This window comes from Hyaena hyaena, unplaced genomic scaffold (genome assembly GCF_003009895.1).
Source record: "Hyaena hyaena isolate Hyena2069 unplaced genomic scaffold, ASM300989v1 scaffold_179, whole genome shotgun sequence".
Taxonomy (NCBI): Eukaryota; Metazoa; Chordata; class Mammalia; order Carnivora; family Hyaenidae; genus Hyaena; species Hyaena hyaena.
The window spans coordinates 2259916-2279868 of NW_024080812.1; the positions used below are offsets into that span (position 1 = coordinate 2259916).

Consider the following 19953-nt stretch of genomic DNA (forward strand, 5'->3'; position numbering starts at 1 on the left):
TTTTGGATTTAAAAAGCTACTAGAGGATGCTAAAATAAATACAGGGACAAACCTTCAAAAAATGGCATTAACAGTCTCAACAACACACTGTTCTATTTCCTAGTCCCTTTAATATTGAAGTCTAGTCCTCAGTGAAGTAAGGTGGTTTAGAGTTAATCTTTTGTTTTCAGTAGCTATTCCTAGGAATAATTAATAAAATTAATGTACCTAGTGCCTCAATTATCCTAAGAGATTAAATCTATGAAACAGATCAATCTTGAAACTTAAGACTTTCTACACCCTGGCTACTGTAGCTGTAACTTCAAACTGTGTGTTATCTATGAGATTTCTTTACATTTATTTACCTTTAGAGTCATATACCTTTAAAATAATTAGCTCTTAAACACACAAATGATGGAAATGTAGAAAAATCATTGTGACAGTGTTCAATCAGATCCCTATTTGTTATAAAGAACTGAAGCTCTAGGTGGCACCTAGTGAATGATTTAATAAGGAGAAAAACCAAAAGCTGAGCAATGATACTCAAAATAACTAAAGCAGTATCTTAAACAAAAACAAACTCTACCACCCCAAATTACAAACACGGGGCGAGCAGCTTAGTAGTACACCAACAAGGACCAACCACTGTGATAAATTCTCTCATACCATATATTAATTGGCAAAAGGCACACATCCTATGTAATTTTTAAGTTGTGTTTTAAGGCTTTTCCCTGCTAAGAGTCAACTTTAACTGTGGTTAAAATTGAGAAATTATTTTCTCTACATCCTTTTAAAGGATCCACTATACAGATCCTTTGGTCACCTGCCCTTATGTTTCTTCTACATCTAGACTAAAAGGAAGATAATAGAATTAGGATCTTAGTAATCGTAATGCTTTTAACTGGTGACAAGAAGGAAGAAGCCTATAGTTAAATATCCCAGAAATTTATTTAATGTTTGCGTGATACATTTTATATAGAAAGGTTGAGGCTATTTGCTTTGGGTGCCCCCTTGTAAATCTCACGGAGGCACTGAACTACAAAGGGTGCCAATCTGGAGACATCAGAAATGGAAATCATGAGCCCAATTTTATGACTGTTCTTAAAGATTTATCTCTAGTGAAATTAGGCCCAGTCCCTTAAAAAATGCTGAATGTTAGAGCTATTGTGTGAAAACAGCTGACTTTTAGGAGGGCATTTCACATTTTGGTTTGTTGGAACATTTAAATACTTGGAAATAAAAAATATTCAGCTTTGAAGTTTTCAATACTGGAAAACTTTCAAGTCTAGGGTTTACAGCCAGGAAGGGCTGCTTTGTGTTCCTTAAGCTGGACTCTGTTTCCCACAAAGTTAATCTTCGGCTTTGGCTTCCATTTCTTCTGCATCATCATCTCCATCCACTTCTGCATTCTCTCTCTCAAGCCTCTCAAGCTGCCTTGCAAGTTCGGTCTCATCTGTATCCGTGACCACCTTAGGCTGTGGAAGCAGAGACGTAATTTCAAAGTGAGATAGTTACACAGTATGCAAATTCAACTTCACTACTATTATTGCCTAGTATTTTAGCTCTTAAACACTCTTCCTTCACAGCTCTGCCATCTGTTCACTCCTTAGTGCTGCCGCATCGTTAATAAATTCCATTAGATAAACAATGGGAGAAATGTATGAGAGTAAGAGTATGGGGAAAAATGTGTGTGCATTGAAGAGAATATTCCCTTCTGTCATTTTTATAAACCAAAACTGAAAAATATGAAAGTAAACTCAGTGGCTGTGTCTCTCAAACCCATGTCTTATAAGGGATTAAACCTAATATCATCCATCAGTGACCTTAGTCCTGAATAACTATCATGTGGCAGTTCTCATTTACTTCTCAAAAGCCCCTTTTTAGCCTCTGAGTCAATGATTATTTTATGCTTAGCAGAGTTATAATCCTAACTATATCTCATGGTTTAAAATGCAGTGATTAGGCATTTTAGAATGCAAATCATTTAGAGATTTAAATTTCTGATGTATATATGTACGTATCTAAGTAATCTCTAACTCCAAGGTGAGATTCAAACTCACAACCCCAAGATCAAGAATTGCATGCTCTACCGATTGAGCCAGCCAGGCGCCCTTAAATGTCTTATATATATTTTAAGAACAAGGCAGAAACAGTATAGACCTTACCTCCATTTGGACATTGAAGACACCCCTCTTTTCCTCAATCTTTTCTTTTATAACAGCCATAGCTTGATTGAGAACAGAGAGGCCTTCTGTTCTCTCCAGGGTTGTTGTAGTCATCACATATCGAGGAGGAGCTATTAGATTAATCTAAGAAGACAAAGATTCAATTATGAACATAACTATACAACACAAAACCATTCGGATGTTCAGGAACATTTTTTGCTAATCTGCTGCCTTAACAAATCACCTTAAAACTTAATTTCTAATTCTGTAAGTCAGCAATTGGGGCTGGTTTGTTAATGCAGCAAAAGCTAATTGATACAGTGATAGAATCTAGTATAAATAGTCCAACTGCAAAACAATATATATAATTAGGACTTCTCGGTATCTTTGGTGGCTAAAGTAACTACAGCCATCATCAGAATAATGGATAGTTTATTTCTAAAAGAAACCAAAATTCTTATTGGCTCTAAACTAAACTGATAGAAGAAAATCTAAGATTCTGAATAATAACCACCTGGTTAATTGTATTGCTTAAAAGATTTAGACCGAAACTCCTAAAAGATGTGTGTGAATGAGAGAATATGTTACCCTTTTCAAGATCCTATGGGCATTATGGGCGCAGCAACTTTTTTTTCTTAATGTTTATTTTTGAGAGAGAGAGCCAGCCAGCGGAGAAGTAGCAGAGAGAAAGAGAAGGACAGAGGATCTGAAGCAGGCTCTGTGCTGACAGCAGACAGCCCGATACGGGCCTCAAACTTGCAAGAAGTGAAATCATGACCTGAGCTGAAACCAGAAGCTTAACTGACCGAGTCACCCAGACGCCCACAGACCCCCACAGCAACTCATTATATTCTAAAGGAGGCTTAGCACAGCTGGCCCTCTGGCACTAAATACCAAGAGAAATCTTAATCCACTGTAACAGTAGCAGGAGCATCCCTTAGACAACATTACCAAGAACCATTCTGCCTAAAACCTGTTATGAAACAGTGTCATAAAAAGAACCTGATTTGGTTTAGGTTGGTATTTTAGCAGGGAGAGAGAAAACACTACTCACCTTGATGGGCATGGTTTCTGTAGAACAATTCAAACCTGCTCTCAGGGCTTCTTTTACGGCATCAATGCCTTCATAACCATAGCAAGCCACTTCAATATCTAAAAGTATAGAAATTCAAAAACTTACACCAAATAATGCAAAAAAATACTTGAAGGCTTAAAAATCAGAGATGTGGCAGATACACTGGTACTCAAATACTTATGAAAGCTTTCATCATCCTTTCAATATAGAAATCAACCTCATTTGTTAACTTTCGTAATTGTAAAATCTGAACATGCAGTGAAATATCTTCTCCACATCAGCAAGCTCAAATGATGAAACTTTATTAAAGGAGAGAAATTAACAAACACCTTGATTTCTGCCTATGCATACTTAAAATCATGATTCCAACATCTCTATGCCTCAGTTCCTTATTTGTCAAGTGGAGAGGAGGAGTGTGACAAAGGCTGAATAACTGCAAATTGCTTAGAACCGTTTAGAACTGCAGACCCTCTGACCCAGCAATTTCATTTTTCAGTTTGCCTGACAGAACACTTTATATAACCAGGTAAGCGTCTATTTTACAAGCATGCTAATTTGTGGTATTTTTTCTCAGTGAAAAAAATGGTAGAAGGTAAATGTCCATCAAGAGAGGACTGGTTTATGTTATGGTTTACTGTTCTATAAAATATCACACCTAGCAGCGGCACCTGGGTGGCTCAGTTGGTTGAGCATCCAACTTCAGCCCAGGTCATGATATCATAGTTCGTGAGTTCGAGCCCTCTGTTGGGCTCTGTGCTGACAGCTCAGAGCCTGGGGCCTGCTTCAGATTCTGTGTCTTCCTCTCTCTGCCCCTCCCCTCTTGTACTCTGTCTCTCTCAAAAATAAACAAACATTAAAAATAATGAGAAACAGTCCCATGTTCTGCTGGAAGGGCAGCCATGCTAGTTGAGGAAAATTTTTCATAGTATGATCCCATCTTTGTATAAACAATAAAATCTATGTCTGAATGTAAACAGCATATATTCCTATACAGTATACATATGCAGGAAAAAATGACTGAGAGAATATACTCAAAACTATATTAACAGTTGGTTAATCCACAGGCATAAAAGAATATTAGTGTACTGTTAGAATATTTCCTAAATATTCTAAGTATTTAGGAAATAAATATCCTAAGTATTTCCTAAAACAAAATCACACCCCGCCTTTAAGAAAAGGGGCTAACTTGCGGTTAGTTGAATGCACATATGACAGTTTTCCCTTGTGTCAATATATACATTTTATGATGATTCAGTAGAAGCAAATATAATTTTTTCAACTTTTCTATTATAAGAAATAGACATTTAGAAAAATTCATAGATGTTGATGTAGCAAAATATTCTTTGGTAAGGCTCATCATTTAATAGCTTTTTGGTTTCTGCAAGGTATTTTAAACATCATTTAAGAAATCACTTACCTGCTCGAATTTTGACAGCTTGTGGTGTCAAACGCCTATTAATATTATTAATTAGTACTCCCCGTTCATCTTCATTCAAATCTAAACTATCCAAAATAGATGGGTCTCTAATTAAAGCAAAACACACAAATATAAAAGATCAAAGTTACTTTACTAACAACTCTGACATCAAATACAGTACCACAGAATGTTTAAGAGCACAGGCTTTAGGGGCGCCTGGGTGGTTCAGCTGGTTAAGCGTCTGGCTTTGGTTCAGGTCATGATCTCATGGTTCGTGGGTTCGAGCTGGCTGTGATGACAGCTCAGAGCCTGGAGCCTGTTTCAGATTCTGTGTCTCCCTCTCTCTCTGACCCTCTACTGCTCATATTGTCTCTCTCTCTCAGAAATAAACAAAACATTAAAAAAAAAAAAAAAAAGCACAGGCTTTATAGCGTCAAGACTTGAGTTCAAATCTTAGCTCTGTTCTTTAATGGTGTTTTGGGGCCATTTCAGACCTCAATTTCAAAACTTGTAAAATGAGGATGAAAACGGTATTATCTCATTGGACTGTGGTATTAAATGAGATGGTGCAAGTAAAGCACTTAGGACTATTGTAACAAATAGAAAACACCCAACTGATTACTATGTAAAGGAAAATTTTAAAGATCTGGCTAAAGCAAGATTGCTTTAAAGCAATTTAAAACGTTTCCTAAAACATCTGACATCCCACAATAAATTAGCAGTCCCTGCTTCAAGGAGCCTAGAAAGGACAAAAACATACAAGCAAATTTAAAAATAAAAATGCATCCTTGGGAGTCAAGAGAGGAGGGGATTACTTTCAGTTGGTGGGCTCAGGAAGGGCTGCATGGACTAAAGTGGCATTTCATCCGAACCTTCTGAGAGCCACAAGACAGGGACCAGGGTCTTAGTCACCAGCATGGTTGCAGAACACGAATAAACGAAAAAACGGAAACAGTGACTGAAAGGATGGTAGGACTTTAAAAAGCAAAGGTAGAAGTGTGGTAAGAAAGTTATGAAGTATTAAAATAGAAATGGCATGAGCAAGCATCAGGCCTAAAAAGCAGGGGTTAGGGAATGAAAGGCAACGAATTTGGGTAGAGGGAACTTTCATTCAGCTAATATTGTCTACAAAATACAACAAGACAAACCATCAGAAAATGAGCAAGAGTTGAACAGATGTTTCACAGAAGAAACAGTAAGCACGTGAAAAGCTGTTAATTTCACCAACAACCAGTAAAAGGAAAACCAGAAGATACTATTACACCCATCAGTTTGGCAAAAGGAAAAATAATCTGAGATATATACCAAATGTTGGTGAGGATGAAGAGAAATAGGAACACTCATACATCGGCTAGAGGAAATATAAATTTTAGAACCAATTTGGAGAAAATTTTGGGAAAACTGAGTCAATTTAAAGATGCATGTCATCAATTCTATGACCCAATAACTCTACTGCTATGTATACACCTCAGAATCTACTCCCTAAGATACAGAGAAATGTACATGGATATTCTTAATAGCACTGCTTAAAAATATGGGATAAGGGTGTGTATTTGTGACCTCATATCTCTTAACAGAGGAATAAAGTATATTCTCACAATGAAATACTGTATAAAAATTAATATGAAGTAGGCACACATCTATCAATTTGGAGAATCTTACTCTTAATAGCCTTACAAGTACTACTGTAAAGGCACAGTGAGCTGCAATAACAGTAAATTTTGTTTTTAGTTTACATATTGAGTAAGAAATATTTTAAATACAAGAATTCTATATGTCCGTTACAGATACATGTTATGTAATAAAACTATAAAAATTAAATAGTAATGATGCATACTAATTATAGTTACCACTTATGAGGAGAATGGGTTGGAAGCGGTAAAATATTGTTTCCAACTATCTCAGAAATTTTATTTCTTAATTAAAAGAAAAAATATTAAGCACATGTGGCAAAGAGCTATCTTTAAGTGTGGAGAGTCACTACATGGCTGGTGAAGCAAAAGAATGTTAAGGAAAAGGGAAGACAACGTATACCAATGCTGAGCGGTAATGGAGGGGATGCTGGAGGTGGAAGTGATAGAGCTAAGCCAGGACTGGAAGGTGACAGCATTGCCAAATTATGAAATGTACTGGCTGACGGATGCAGGACTGAAGTCAGGGAGGACAGAAATGTACAGCAGTGCTTAATGGTTAATAGCATAAGCTCCAATATAGAGCCAGCATCTAGGTCTGAATCAGGGCTCTACCACTTGGCCAGCTCTGTGCACACGGACAAAGTATTTAATCTCTGCCTCAATTTCCTCACCTGTAAGACAGGATAATAACAGCACTTATACCACAGGTTGTTTTGAAACATATATAAATGTTAGCTATTCTAATTATTTTTCTTCTTACCTTTCCTACAACATAATACGAAGAGAAAAGTCACATGGGGGTTGGGGGGCCTGGAAGGGATTTGAAGCCCCAGATGGGTCAGCTTGCTGGTGACTCTAACAGTCCCAAGTCCCACTTGGCCATTCTGAGAGCTGAGGACACTGCTATCCTCTGGCAGAGCAAAGGCTGGGAAATTAACTTTGATGTAGTGGTGAGGCTGCTTGTGGGGCATTAACATTTAGGCAAGAGTAGGAGGTGCAGGAGAGACAGGAAGTACAGAGAAGTAAAGGTGTCTGGCTATTAAAAAGAAAGGATATAGTACCTGCTACAGGAGAAAGTAGAAGAAGGTGGTAAAGAAGTTTCCTTTTAGTATAAATGGGAGAAGGTAGAGCATATTTTTATACTGATGGAGCAAAACCAACACAGATAAACCCAGAAGAGGGAATAATGGATAAAAAGAGATCCCTTAGCAGTAGCTGCACGCAGGTGGTAAGATTAGTTTGAGAACAGGAAGGATATGAATTCCAGCACAGGAGGTAATGACAGACGGGAGGGAGAAGTCTGCAGAGATAGTGGAAGGAGTAGGGGAGATCCTGTGCAATGGTTTCTATTCTCTTTCTAAAACAGGTAGTGAGACACACCAGGTAAGTGAGGGAAGGGGGGAAGGGAGGAACTGGGTATCTGACGGCGTGTGGAAAGCTCTAAAATAGCCACTCTAAGAATGGGAGAACTGGCAGAGCAGAGAGAATGTGCGGCAGCAGTGAAGGCGCAGCTGAGGTTGGAGACCATGATTATGCAGTGGCACCAACCTGCAAGACTGTGGTTTTTCCTAGCAGCACCCAGCAGTCTACAAGTGTAGAGAAGGCAGGAACATCGATCCAAGGCTGAATGTAACAGAAGGAAAAACAGGGCAAAAGCTCATGATATTGGCAAGAAAGCTGTTGAAATGATGGACCACGGTATGTCTATGCTGAATAAGAAAGAGAAGGAAGGAAAGAGTGAAAAGACAGGAAGAAAAAAGTTTGGAATCATAGTCTGGCAAAAGAATTAAGACGACACAGAGTAGGACTAACTGTGGGGGAGCTGGGAGGACAGGAGACTGTGGTAAAAGAACAGAATGTAAGAATTACAGTTTTTGGAAACACAGCAAATTCTGGTGATAATAAGACCCAGGGTGAGGCCATATGGAAAATTGGCTAAAGCGGCATGGGCTGAAGGTCTAAGGAACTGAGGCAAAGAAAACAAGGTTACCCTGTAGATGAGATATCTACACTGAACCTGAAGTTCTCTAGAATAACAAAACTAGAAGGGTAAAATGTATAAGCGGGTGATGTGAAACCATATGGCTTACAAAAACTATGGTGTACAAAATTAGATGCTTGGCTATATAGGATTGGCCCATATTATGGGCCTTTTATACTGAAATGTTTTAACCTAAATTTGGCAAGGACATAATACATAGATGCTGTGCTATTATTACAGGTTAGGCTCTCAACCCATGTGCTAGACCCAGCAACTGTGGTATTAAGGTCGAAACAGAGACAAGAAGATGTTCTTACGAGACTGCATGCTTAAATGCATCATAGGCACCGTATCCGGGTCTCTTGTATTTGTCATCAAAGACCCAGGCAGTCCTCTGGAACAGGCTCTCCAGCTGCTCGTCCTTGGTGTACTCTAACACCTCAGCAACATGACGAAGAATACTGTAAACCTAGAAACAAAATGAAGAGTTCAACAATTCAAAGATCCAAGAGAGCTACAGAAAAATAGGTATTTTTACATTTCAGTAGACAGCATATAAAACAAACCTTTGGTTAGTTAGACTACAATAATTCCTTAACAAAACATTAACATACAATTAGTTCTCTTTTCATAGAGAATATTGGCTTTCCCACAGTAGTTAACTCAAGTGGGCATAACAAGTAGAAGCAGTATATAACTTAGTGTTCTAAGACCCAGATCGAGTTGACTCTGGGACTAACTAACCTTTCTGAACTTGTTTCCTCTTTTGGCAAAAGGATATACTAGCCTCTCTCCTTTTTACAGCGGAGAGCTCTTACACAGATCAAATACATCCAAATGCAGCAAACTATACATGGAAAACATTGTACAAATGTATAAAATTTATGTAATACAAATCCTGTTATGAAAGTATAAGCTCTTATTACTACTCCATATGACAGGATGGAACCAGGATTGAGATTTTAATGTTTCTTTTGCTCTGTTATCATTTAACAGTTATTCTTTAATCCTCCTACCTCCTACTTACTGCTGCCAAACTCTTTTCTAATTTCCTAAAAATAAAAGGACTTAAAGACAAGAAAGAGTATAAGAGGTTTTCATGTTAAACGTGAAAATTGAGTGAAAAGAATTGCTAACAGTGGCTATTTCATTCTATCATCTTATCATCCTGCTAAGATCTACTTAACATACTCATTTTAGAATAGTCTAAGGGGACAAAATAAAGTGAAAGTTTCCTAGACTGGAACTGCTCAAGCTTAGTGGAACCTGAGATACAGCATTAAGTCAGCAGGTGATGTCAATGCTGCTGGTCCAGAGACTACATTTTGAGCGGCAAGGTCCTCAGGTTATTTTTTTAAGTTAACTTATTTGTTTTAAAAACGTTATTTATTTATTTATTTATTTATTTATTTTTTATATAATTTTTTTTAATGTTTTATTTACTTCTAGGAGAGAGAGAGAGAGAGCGTCAGCGTGAGCAGGGGAGAGGCAGAGAGAGAGAGGGAGTCAGAGACTGAAACAGGCTCCAGGCTCTGAGCTGGCAGTCAGCACAGAGCCCGACGCGGGGCTCGAACCCACGAACCGCGAGATCATGACCTAAGCGAAAGTCGGATGCTTAACCGACTAAGCCACCCAGGCGCCCCAAAAACGTTATTTATTTTTGACAGAGAGACACAAACAGACAGACACCTCATGCTTGCACGCACAAGCAAGGAAGAGCTGAAAGAGTGGGAATCTGAAGCAGGCTCCAGGCTCCAAGCTGTTAGTGCAGAGCCTGACATGGGGCTCAAACTTGACGACCACGAGATCATGACCTGAGCTGAAGTCAAACACTTAACCCATGGAGCCACCCAGGTGCCCCAGGTCCTCAGATTATTAAGAAGGGATTTGGGGCGCCTGGGTGGCTTAGTCCGTTAAGCATCTGACTTCAGCTCAGGTCATGATTGCACCGCTAGAGGGTTTGAGGCCCACATTGGGCTCTTTAGTAACAGCTCACAGCCTGGAGCCTGCTTTGGATTCTGTGTCTCCCTCTCTCTCTACCCTTCCCCCACTTATGCTGGCTTGCTCTCTCTCAAAAATGAATAAATGTTAAAAAAAAAAAATTAAAAAAAAAAAAGATTTTACTGATAGTGTTTTCTAATGTGTAAACCATACTGCAGTAATAGTAAACAGATCAGTAAAACAAAGAGAAAGGTTTGGATAATGGTCTTTTGGTGTTCAGACTTATATTCTCTTATTTACTGGGGTTAAGCAAGATTTCAAAAATCTTCTCTTCATTTAAAGCATTGTTTTCTTGGCATTTTACCTTGAAGACAGAAATACACAAGACAGAACAAAAAAGAAAACAAACAATGGAAACAGTGCTACTAAGAACCAAGGACCTAGAAAATGAAAGATAATCTATATAGGACCAGAAAAGAGAAAAATATAGACAGAAAATAAAGAATGAAAAAAAAATGGCTGTTCTTAATTAATGCTTACTACACATAAGTAGGGAATTACAGCAGAAATAAGAAAATGAAACAGAAAGAACTCTAACAAAGAGGGGGGATGGGGACTGGTAATAGGCCCCTGTCATTCTTTCCTGGATTCACATTTTATAATCCCTTGCTTATTCTTATTTTTTAAAAAAACTTTAAAATATTTTATTATTTTTGAGAGAAACAGAGTGTGAGCACGGGAGGGACAGAGAGCTAGAGGGAGACACACAAGCTGAAGCAGGCTCTAGGCTCTGAGCTGTCAGCAGAGTTGGAAGCAGGGCTCAAATTTGGGAACAGTGAGATCATGACCTGAGCCGAAGTCGAGCGCTTAACCGACTGAGCCGCCTAGGCACCCCTTTGTATTTTTAATGTTTATTTACTTATTTACTTTTGAGAGAGAGAGAGAGAGCGAGCGAGCGAGCGTGCACGCAAGCAGGGGAGGGGCAAAGAGAGATGGAGACACAGAATCTGAAGCAGGCTCAAGGCTCCATCTGAGTTGTTAGCACAGAGCCCGATGCGGGGCTTGAACTCACAAACTGTGAGATCATGTCTGGGCTGAAGTCAGACGCTTAAATGACTGAGCCACCCAGGCGCCCCTTTAATTTTATTTTAGAGGGGGAGGGAGCACAAGTTGGGGAGAGGGCCAGAGGGAGAGAAAATCTTAAGCAGGCTCCACTTTCAGCAAGAAGCCCAACGTGGACCTTGATCCGAAGACCCTGGGATCATGACCTAAGCTGAAATCAAGAATCAGATGCTCAACTGGCTGAGCCACCTAGGTGCACCCCGACCCTTGCTTATTCTTAACATACAATAGCTGGTTGTCTTGGATATCCCAAAACAGGGTTTAAAGCCAAGAACTACATGTTACGACAAGTCAAAATGATTGAAATCACCCATATTAATTTAATCTAAAATAACTTTTTAAAACTTTTTTTTTTTAATTTTTTATTTCTAGGGGAGAGAGAGAGAGACAGCGTGAGCAGGGGAGGGTCAGAGAGAGAGGGAGTCAGAGACTGAAACAGGCTCCAGGCTCTGAGCTGGCAGTCAGCACAGAGCCCGATGCGGGGCTCGAACCCACGAACCGCGAGATCATGACCTAAGCGAAAGTCGGACGCTTAACCGACTAAGCCACCCAGGTGCCCCTTAATCTAAAATAACTTAAAAACACTAACATCCAATATACTCATAGAATATCAGACCATAAACAATGCCTTAAGGTAATACCACCAGGAGATAAAACACTGCAGTCATAACTCTCTTGAAATTAAAACTTCAAATTATTCTTCTCTTAACTCATAGTTGTAAATGGAAAATACAGTTACGGAAAATCCATGGTTTTTTTTTCCTGCCAAGAATATTGCATGCTGATTATTAAATATATTGAATAGTGAACTAATTTCATTCAAAAGTCAAACTTACAGTTTTGGATTTGGTGAATTTATCTTCACACTTGATTGCTTCCTCTGGAGAAACTCTTCTTTTTGACAAATCAATATATCCTATATGAGAAAAGTTTGCGGAAAAAAAAAATCATCTCTGCCCAGGTGCCAGCTTACCACTGTGATAAATTTTTACAACCAGATTGTTTGCTTGGCATACCTACACTTATTCCCCACTAAAATCATTATCTTTATGCATTATAAAATACTGCATAAGAAATATAAGATGAGCAATTTCTGTTTTCAGAAAAACATCGATATCGTGTAACTGTATATTCTATAACACTTGAGTAGAGGGAACGAATACTTTCAATTACCCACATGAAAGGTAGTCAAAAGATTCTATACTTGTGTTTCTGGCATCCATTCATCACAGGGTCAATTGTATTATCTATATTTTCTGTATTCTTGATGCTCCTTCTGTCTCCTGACCTAAACTGGTGCTTCCTCATGGTGGCCCCGCATGGCATGTTGTTGGCAGGGCACTGGCCTCTCCACGTCAGTTACCTCCATAAATTAAACTCCCGTGGGTATACAATGAGACAAGCACTTAAGTGTATTTTAAAGAATTTAGGAGAAAAATGGCCTTTTATATTTATCCACCTATTTCTCACGTCAAGCATCATATCTCATTGGCCTGCAAAACTTCTTTTACCGTTTCTTTTTTCTTTTTTAATATTTTTATTTATTTCTAGGAGAGAGAGAGAGAGACAGCGTGAGCAGGGGAGGGTCAGAGAGAGAGGGAGATACAGACTCTGAAATAGGCTCCAGGCTCCGAGCTGGCAGTCAGCACAGAGCCCGATGCGGGGCTCAAACCCATGAACCGTGAGACCATGACCTAAGCGAAAGTCGGATGCTTAACTGACTAAGCCACCCAGGTGCCCCATCTTTTACTGTTTCTTATAATGCAGATCTATTAGGTAATACATCCTCTTAAGTTTCTATTTACCCAAAAATGTTATCATTTTTGATCTTCATTGTTGAATATTTTCTTAAAATACAGAATTCTGGGCTGAGAATTTTTCATTCAGTGCCTTAAATGGTCGGTCATTCAATGCTTAGACGGCCATTATTTTTAGTAATACCATACTAATTCATATTACTATTCCCCTGTAAATCTTGAGTCATTTTCCTTTGGCTACTTTCAAGATTTTCTCTATTTTTGTTTTTCAATGGTTTAATATGCCTAGATGTGGTCTTATTAGTTATCCTGCCTGAGGTTTGCCAAGCTTCTCCAGGTTGTAAATTTGTTGTTGTTGTTGTTGTTGTTTTTTCGGTAAATACAGGAAACTTCGACCACTCTTTCCCTAAATATATTCCCCCCCACCTTCTTTTGGAATAAAGCGTTTAATATTTGACAGGTTTTTCCCCTGCTCTGTTCTTCAGATTGGCTCTTTTAAATGAACTACCTGCAAGTTTGACTTGAGCATTCTGCCATCTATGCTGTTAGGCCAATGAGTTGTTTAGATATTAAACTTTTAATTTTAAAATTTATATTTAGTTATTTGTGAGAGTTTCTAATTTCTCTACTGAGATTTCATTTCTTTCATTCATTACATGCTTACTTTCCTAATATTCTTGAGCAGTTACAACAACTGCTTTAAAATCCTTGTCTGCTGGGGCGCCTGGGTGGCTTAGTCGGTTAAGCGTCCGACTTTCGCTTAGGTCATGATCTCGCAGTTCGTGGGTTCGAGCCCCGTGTTGGGCTCTGTGCTGACTGCCAGCTCAGAGCCTGGAGCCTGTTTCAGCCTGTGACTCCCTCTCTCTCTGACCCTCCCCTGCTCACGCTGTCTCTCTCTCTCCTAAAAATAAATAAAACATTAAAAAAAAATAAATAAATAAATAAAATAAAATCCTTGTCTGCTAACTCCAAGATTAAGTAAGGTCTCCTCTGGGTTGGTCTCCATTGACTGATTGCCTTTTCTCCTGTTTCCTGAAATGTTTAGCAACTTTGGACACAGTGAATGGTATGTGCTAGAGACTCTGAATTCCTTTATGTTCTTCCTGATACTGACTTTTTTAGTATGCAAACTTGTCTGGATTCAAAAATTAAAGCTCTGTCTCCCCAGGTGGAAAGCAACCAAAATCTGTTCAGATATTTACCCTGTTGGGCTGTCTACACCTCACAGTATATGTTAGTGGTTTAGGGGTCAGGCAGATTTTGAGAATTTATAATATAAACTAAGGGGCTCTCCTTGAGTCATTCCTTTCTCTTTAAGTCCTAGTGGGGCAATGATATGAAGACTTAACACAAGTTTAAGAAATAGTTTGCCGTTAAGTAGTTTAATAATGGGGGGGTGCTAGAAGTCATATCAGAACATATATATAATAATCGATATACTAAGTGGTAGTCACTACCTAACGGATAACAAAATGTCTCTAAAGTTTATCACCTAAGATTATAATCAGAGAAAAAAAGTCAATTATGTATAAAACCAATTACTTGCAGAAGCATCACAATTAACTAGACAAGTTCAATCTAGGTGATTGATTGTGGTCTTTTAAGCATGATAGTACTACTATGTAAAACTAACACCTAATAAATTACACTGAGGTGATTTATAACCAATTATCTTAATTATTTTAAGCAAGCTTGAAGCCAAACCTACTTAATGGTATTGTATACTGTGTCTAGAAAAAAATGTGTTCACAAAGGTGAAGATTTTACATAGAGTCCAGAAAAAAGGGGACGAGTAAAAAAATGAATACACATTCAGCACTATCTGGAATCCTGGATTCTCCCACATGATTTGGGGGTATCACAAACATTCTTATAATCAAAGAGACAGAATACTGGGTTTCTGGGTATGTGTTTGCAGTATATTGCTTTTTTAAAGCTTACATAAACTATTCCTAAAATCCATTGTATCTTTGCCCCATTTCCATGTTCATCCAATAGTCTGATTACAAATTTAGCTTTAAATGAGGAAAAAAGCATCTTACAAATCTAAATGAACTAGTACTCTGGTTTACTTATCCTATCTCTTCTGAGCTTAGTCACAATGAGCCACCTATCAAGATCCTGGTAACCTCTGGGAAAATAAGTTAGTCCTGGGATGTGCCACTACTGACTTAAAAGAAGTCTTGCTTAGATGGCTAGTTGGCATCCTTCTCTAACAACTCTGTATGTAAAAAGAATTTAAGTATAAAAGGAGATGTTTTTGTTTTTTTTACAGCAGACAGCAATTAAAACGAAAAATTAAACTACAGCATCTTAAATCCAAAATATATATTTTAGATATTTTTCTCACTTACCTTTTTCTTTGTCCACTCTAATGACTACCACACATTCATTCCTGCCAATTCTGATGAGTTTGTTTATAGAACGGATACGCCTTCTGGACAACTCACTAAGAAGAATCATGCCTTCAATATTGTTGTATTCCAGCAAGCTGACATAAGCCCCCATTTCAGCAATGGACCTTACGTTCACCATCACTACATCTTCCACCTCAGGATATTTGTGTTGATAAAATCTACAACTTAGACCCGGCATTCTGCATTTTAAACAAAAGAATCAAGTGAGTGTTCAGTTGAGGTAAATAAAGAAATGTCAATTTTCCACATCTTGCCACTAGAAGAAATTATCAGTCTTCTCATCTCTTTAAACTTCTTAAATGGTACCAGAAAACAGATGGATATACAGGAACCAAGCTATAATTTTACTTTGCCCCACAGTTTTGTAAGGCTTGGGTGATTCTCTGACATCAATTTTAGAGGAATCATAAAAAATAATGACCATCTATAAAGTGCTCTGAGACTTAAGGATTAAAGGTACACCTTAAACACTATTTTAAATACCACCACCTTAAGAAATAACAAATGATGGGAAGCATCACGACTACTATAAACCTATCAACAAAACTAAAGCTACTCGTTCTCCAAGTCAGCTAAGACTTTATATACTACCACCCTCATAAAGGAAGAATCTTCTGACTACTTAAACCACAGCCCTAACCGTGTATCAAACAATATACCCTATCATTTACTCTAGCCAAACTCATAGAATCATGTTAAGACAACGATCAAAACTTTATTAACCAAAGAAACATTAAATATAACTAAATACTTTTATTGAACAGACTATACCCAATCTTGAGAATAGCTTAACAGAACTCCATTACTATAAAGTTTCAGCATCTCTTAAACTCCAAGCACTAAATATATTTACTTGTTTTTATTTTTTATTTTGGGGAGAGCACACGCTTGAGAGTAGGAAAGAGGGGGAGAATGAGAGAAAGACAGAAAATCCCGAGCAGGCTCCATGCTCAGTGCAGCCCAATGGAGGGCTCGATTCCATGACCCTGGGATCATGACCCAAGCGTAATCAAGAGTAAGATGCTCAACCCACTGAGCCATCCAGGCACCCCTCCCCCCACCCCAAAGTATTAAATGTATTTAAAACTATTCCCTTTGATCTACCCAACCTACTTTCAGCACCACTCCTTTTATGACCCACAAGACTGAATTTATACCATGCACAGAAATGTATTTTTAAAAGAAACTCTAAAACAAATCATAGTTAATTTTCATGTTTTTCTATTAACCTTAACTACTATTGCCAAAGTTCAGAAAACAGGCAGTAATGGATCTAAAGGCCTATGAAAAATGTGTGAAGATTTATTTTTTTCCTAATTGGACAGTAAGGTCTGCCATTACAGACCATCCACATGAGCCCACAGAACACCAGAGTTCTGCTGCAGTTCAGTCTGAGAACTGCTAACTGCACCCACGTGCATCTTCACAATGGCTTCCCACTGATTTTTACATCTATTTATATGTATTGGGTACTGCCTCTCTTGAGTACCACTTTCCCCCTAGTTCTATTTTATAAGTGAAGAAACTCAAACAAAGGCTAAGCAACTTGTTCTGTCATATGCTGCTAACAACAGAATTTGAACCTATGAAGTCTGGATCCGTAGTCTGTGCTCTGATTCATCAGGCTATAATACGTTTTCTTGGTATTATTAATATATTACAAACACCTTTAAAAGACTAATGCAAATTTTAGTACCAATCTATCCTGTTAGCAACAAAAAAAAAAGTGCCATATTAATAATAGGGCCAAAATGTAGTTCTCTTGTAGCCTGACAAAACAGGGATTTAACAAATAAAGGGAAGTAGACATTCAATGGGCAGAATTATCCACCGAGAAACAGCTGAGCTGGTTGTTTCGTTCTTAAACAGGCTTTTTTCCCTTTTGGACAACTGTTGTCAAATATCTATATGTAAAGCATTAAAATTTGAGAGCTAGAAAAGTTTCAAACTGGGAATCAAAGTAAATGATGTCACAGAATGTGTGAAACAGTTTTAAGAGATTTACTTACCAAGTTTATTCATAATATAGTAAGGCTGATAATTCTGGGGAATCAAGGTTTAAATTGGTAACTAAAGAATACAGGCAATACTGTAAGAGAATCCTGATGGAGTATGAATGCTACTGCGTTAGGAGGTACCAATCTCTTTACAATATACAAAGTAAAAAGAACACAGCCAACGGTATGTTACTCAACATAGAGAGTAGCCAGTGACTACAAAATAGCTCTAGACATGGGTTCCAGCCCTTGCTCTCCGACTTCCTACCTGTTGTTGCTTGGGAAATACATTCACATTAAACTGTAGTTTCTAGTCTGTGGCCTGGACCTCACAGGTTTGTGGAGTGTATCAAATGAGATTAAAATATATGTAAATTTGCAAAGTGAACCATGCCATACAAATAATGACTTTAGAAGGCAAAGTGACTTTGTATTTTGTAACTTACTTCATTAAACAATTGTTTTTGCAGTATCTGCTATGTACTAAGCACTACTGACAGTTAAAGATTCTTACCTAAGGAAGTTAATCATAGAGTGGGAAACAAACTGGTAAGCGTATGATTGCAATATAGGATGCTATGAAAGGAGTACAGTGAAGCAGGGTTCCCGGGGAACCAAGGGACAGAAAAATTATATAACTTCCTCAAGGACAAATGCTTAATAGGTACTGGAACAGGAACTAAAACCACGTCTTCTGATAGTAAATCCAGAATACCTTTAACCGACACAACCTGAGTATGTCATAATACCACAATATGGTATGTATGTGTTCTTCAGTATGGAATATCCACCTTTCAAAATACAGTAACTGAACTCCAAGCCAATTTCAAATACTTTGTAATTTTGCCTGGTCAAATGGTAAGAAGGACTCCTTAAACCAGTGCACGGTCAAGTAACCATAATAGATCCAGGACATCCACATTCCTTTCCAAAGTTAAATGTGTTACCTGACAGAGAAAATTCACGAGAATTTTAATTTGCTTTTAACACCCGCAGTTAACGCTTTCTGAATGCTAGTTTTTAGAAGTGCTACACAAATAAGCTTTTAAACTATTTCACTATAATCAAATAGGAAGCCTAGATCCCTATATACATTACTGTGTCTTTCTGAGATCTTAAGAGAATCAGTAATTGTCACTTGGCATTAGATCAACTCAGAATAGGCAGTAAAGCACTATATAATTCACGAACTCTTGAAAGGCACAAAATCACAAGATTTTTTCCTTGATAACTTCAATCGGGAGTAAAATCAAGACTTCTCTGCTACTTTTCTCCAAGAAACGAAGGAGCCTAAGTCTGGGGGATAATAAAGGGTACTTGAGGCTGAATACCTATTTAACCCTAAAATTCCCTTTTTTTTTTTAGTTATGCTTAACTGAGGCCACAGCGTGTAATTCTATTCTCACTGGTGCTGAAATACGGCACACGGATACTAAGAGTAGTGAACTCTTTTAACAGTATGTTTTAGTTTCGATGCGAAGGGTGACTCAGTCTATAAAAATGAGCAAGTCAAGCGATACAGTAATATGAGCATTATGAGGATCAATTTTAAAAAATCAATGATCGGACAAATAAACTATTCTTGGATCCTTTTAACCCAGCTCTTGTCAAGCTGTGGGGCACCCCAATGGACCTTTCACGTGTCCGGTCTGGTTTCCACTGAGACGTAGTATTTGCTGGGACGGAAAGAAAAAAAGGAGTGGGTAGGAAATTCTCAGCGTCCTGGGGCGGGGGTGTCACAGCGTTTTCCCAAGGCTACCCCCAGTCCCAAGGTACCCTCACTTTCAGTATACTGAAGGTGTACAGTCATTTGGCTCACGTCCCTTCACAAGATCCCTCCGCTCGTATAATGACACCTCGGTCACACAGCCGACCGAGCCGGCGCTGGCGGGTGGTGTCGGACACTTCCCGCGCAGGAACGGGAAAGGGAGGGGTGTTAGTTAAGGGCCTACTCTCTCCCGACCACCAGTCGATGGGCACAACCAAAGTGAGTTCTTGAAGAAACTGATCTGGGGGACTAATCACCTGAGGTATGTGTGTGAATCCCGCGCCGGGATCCCGCGCCGTGCCCTTTAATCGCAGATTCCAGACAGTACAGCCGCAACAGCCGCCGATCTTCCTCAGCGTGCGCTTAGCTCTCCCCGAACGCGCATGCGGAACCACCTCGCATCGCGCATGCGCCAACAGGACAGAGGTCCCTCTTCCTCATTGACCATAGAGTCTAGGTCCTCCGAAGAAAAGGAAGAAAGTAGATCTTAGGAAGACCTGAAAAGTACGTTTGCTCGATTATCTGTCGTTTTCACTAAGTAACCTTCAAGGCGCAGGGAACAGGTAGGACTCACTCTGATTCCTTGTCCTTGAAGAATTAACCCTCTCGCAAAGCTCTTGTCAACCATGAGGTGGCACTGTGACCAAAGATGAAAAGTGGAGGAAGAGAAGGAGTGTACTCTTCTCCTGTTCTTTCACCC

General features: G+C 38.6%; 1 protein-coding gene across 1 annotated transcript; it reads right to left on the reverse strand.

Annotated features, from left to right (window-relative positions):
• Positions 1 to 908: 908 nt before the first annotated feature.
• On the reverse strand, positions 909 to 19654 carry EIF2S1 (eukaryotic translation initiation factor 2 subunit alpha). Its single transcript, XM_039240713.1, has 8 exons — positions 19511 to 19654; positions 15426 to 15667; positions 12151 to 12230; positions 8569 to 8720; positions 4637 to 4743; positions 3199 to 3296; positions 2145 to 2288; positions 909 to 1454 (listed from the first exon to the last, which is right to left on the reverse strand). The coding sequence occupies exons 2-8, from the start codon at positions 15664 to 15666 to the stop codon at positions 1329 to 1331; spliced, it is 948 nt and encodes a 315-aa protein (XP_039096644.1). The 5' UTR covers position 15667; positions 19511 to 19654; the 3' UTR covers positions 909 to 1328.
• Between the last annotated feature and the right edge of the window lie 299 nt (positions 19655 to 19953).

Coding starts and splice junctions, on each gene's coding strand:
- EIF2S1 (XM_039240713.1), bottom strand. CDS start 15,666: ATGCCGGGTCTAAGTTGTAGATTTTATCAACACAAATATCCTGAGGTG. Junction 4,744..8,568: donor GCATTTAAGCATGCAGTCTC/GTAAGAACATCT, acceptor TGCTTTAATTAG/AGACCCATCTATTTTGGATA. Junction 2,289..3,198: donor CAGAAACCATGCCCATCAAG/GTGAGTAGTGTT, acceptor TTGTCTTCTTAG/ATTAATCTAATAGCTCCTCC.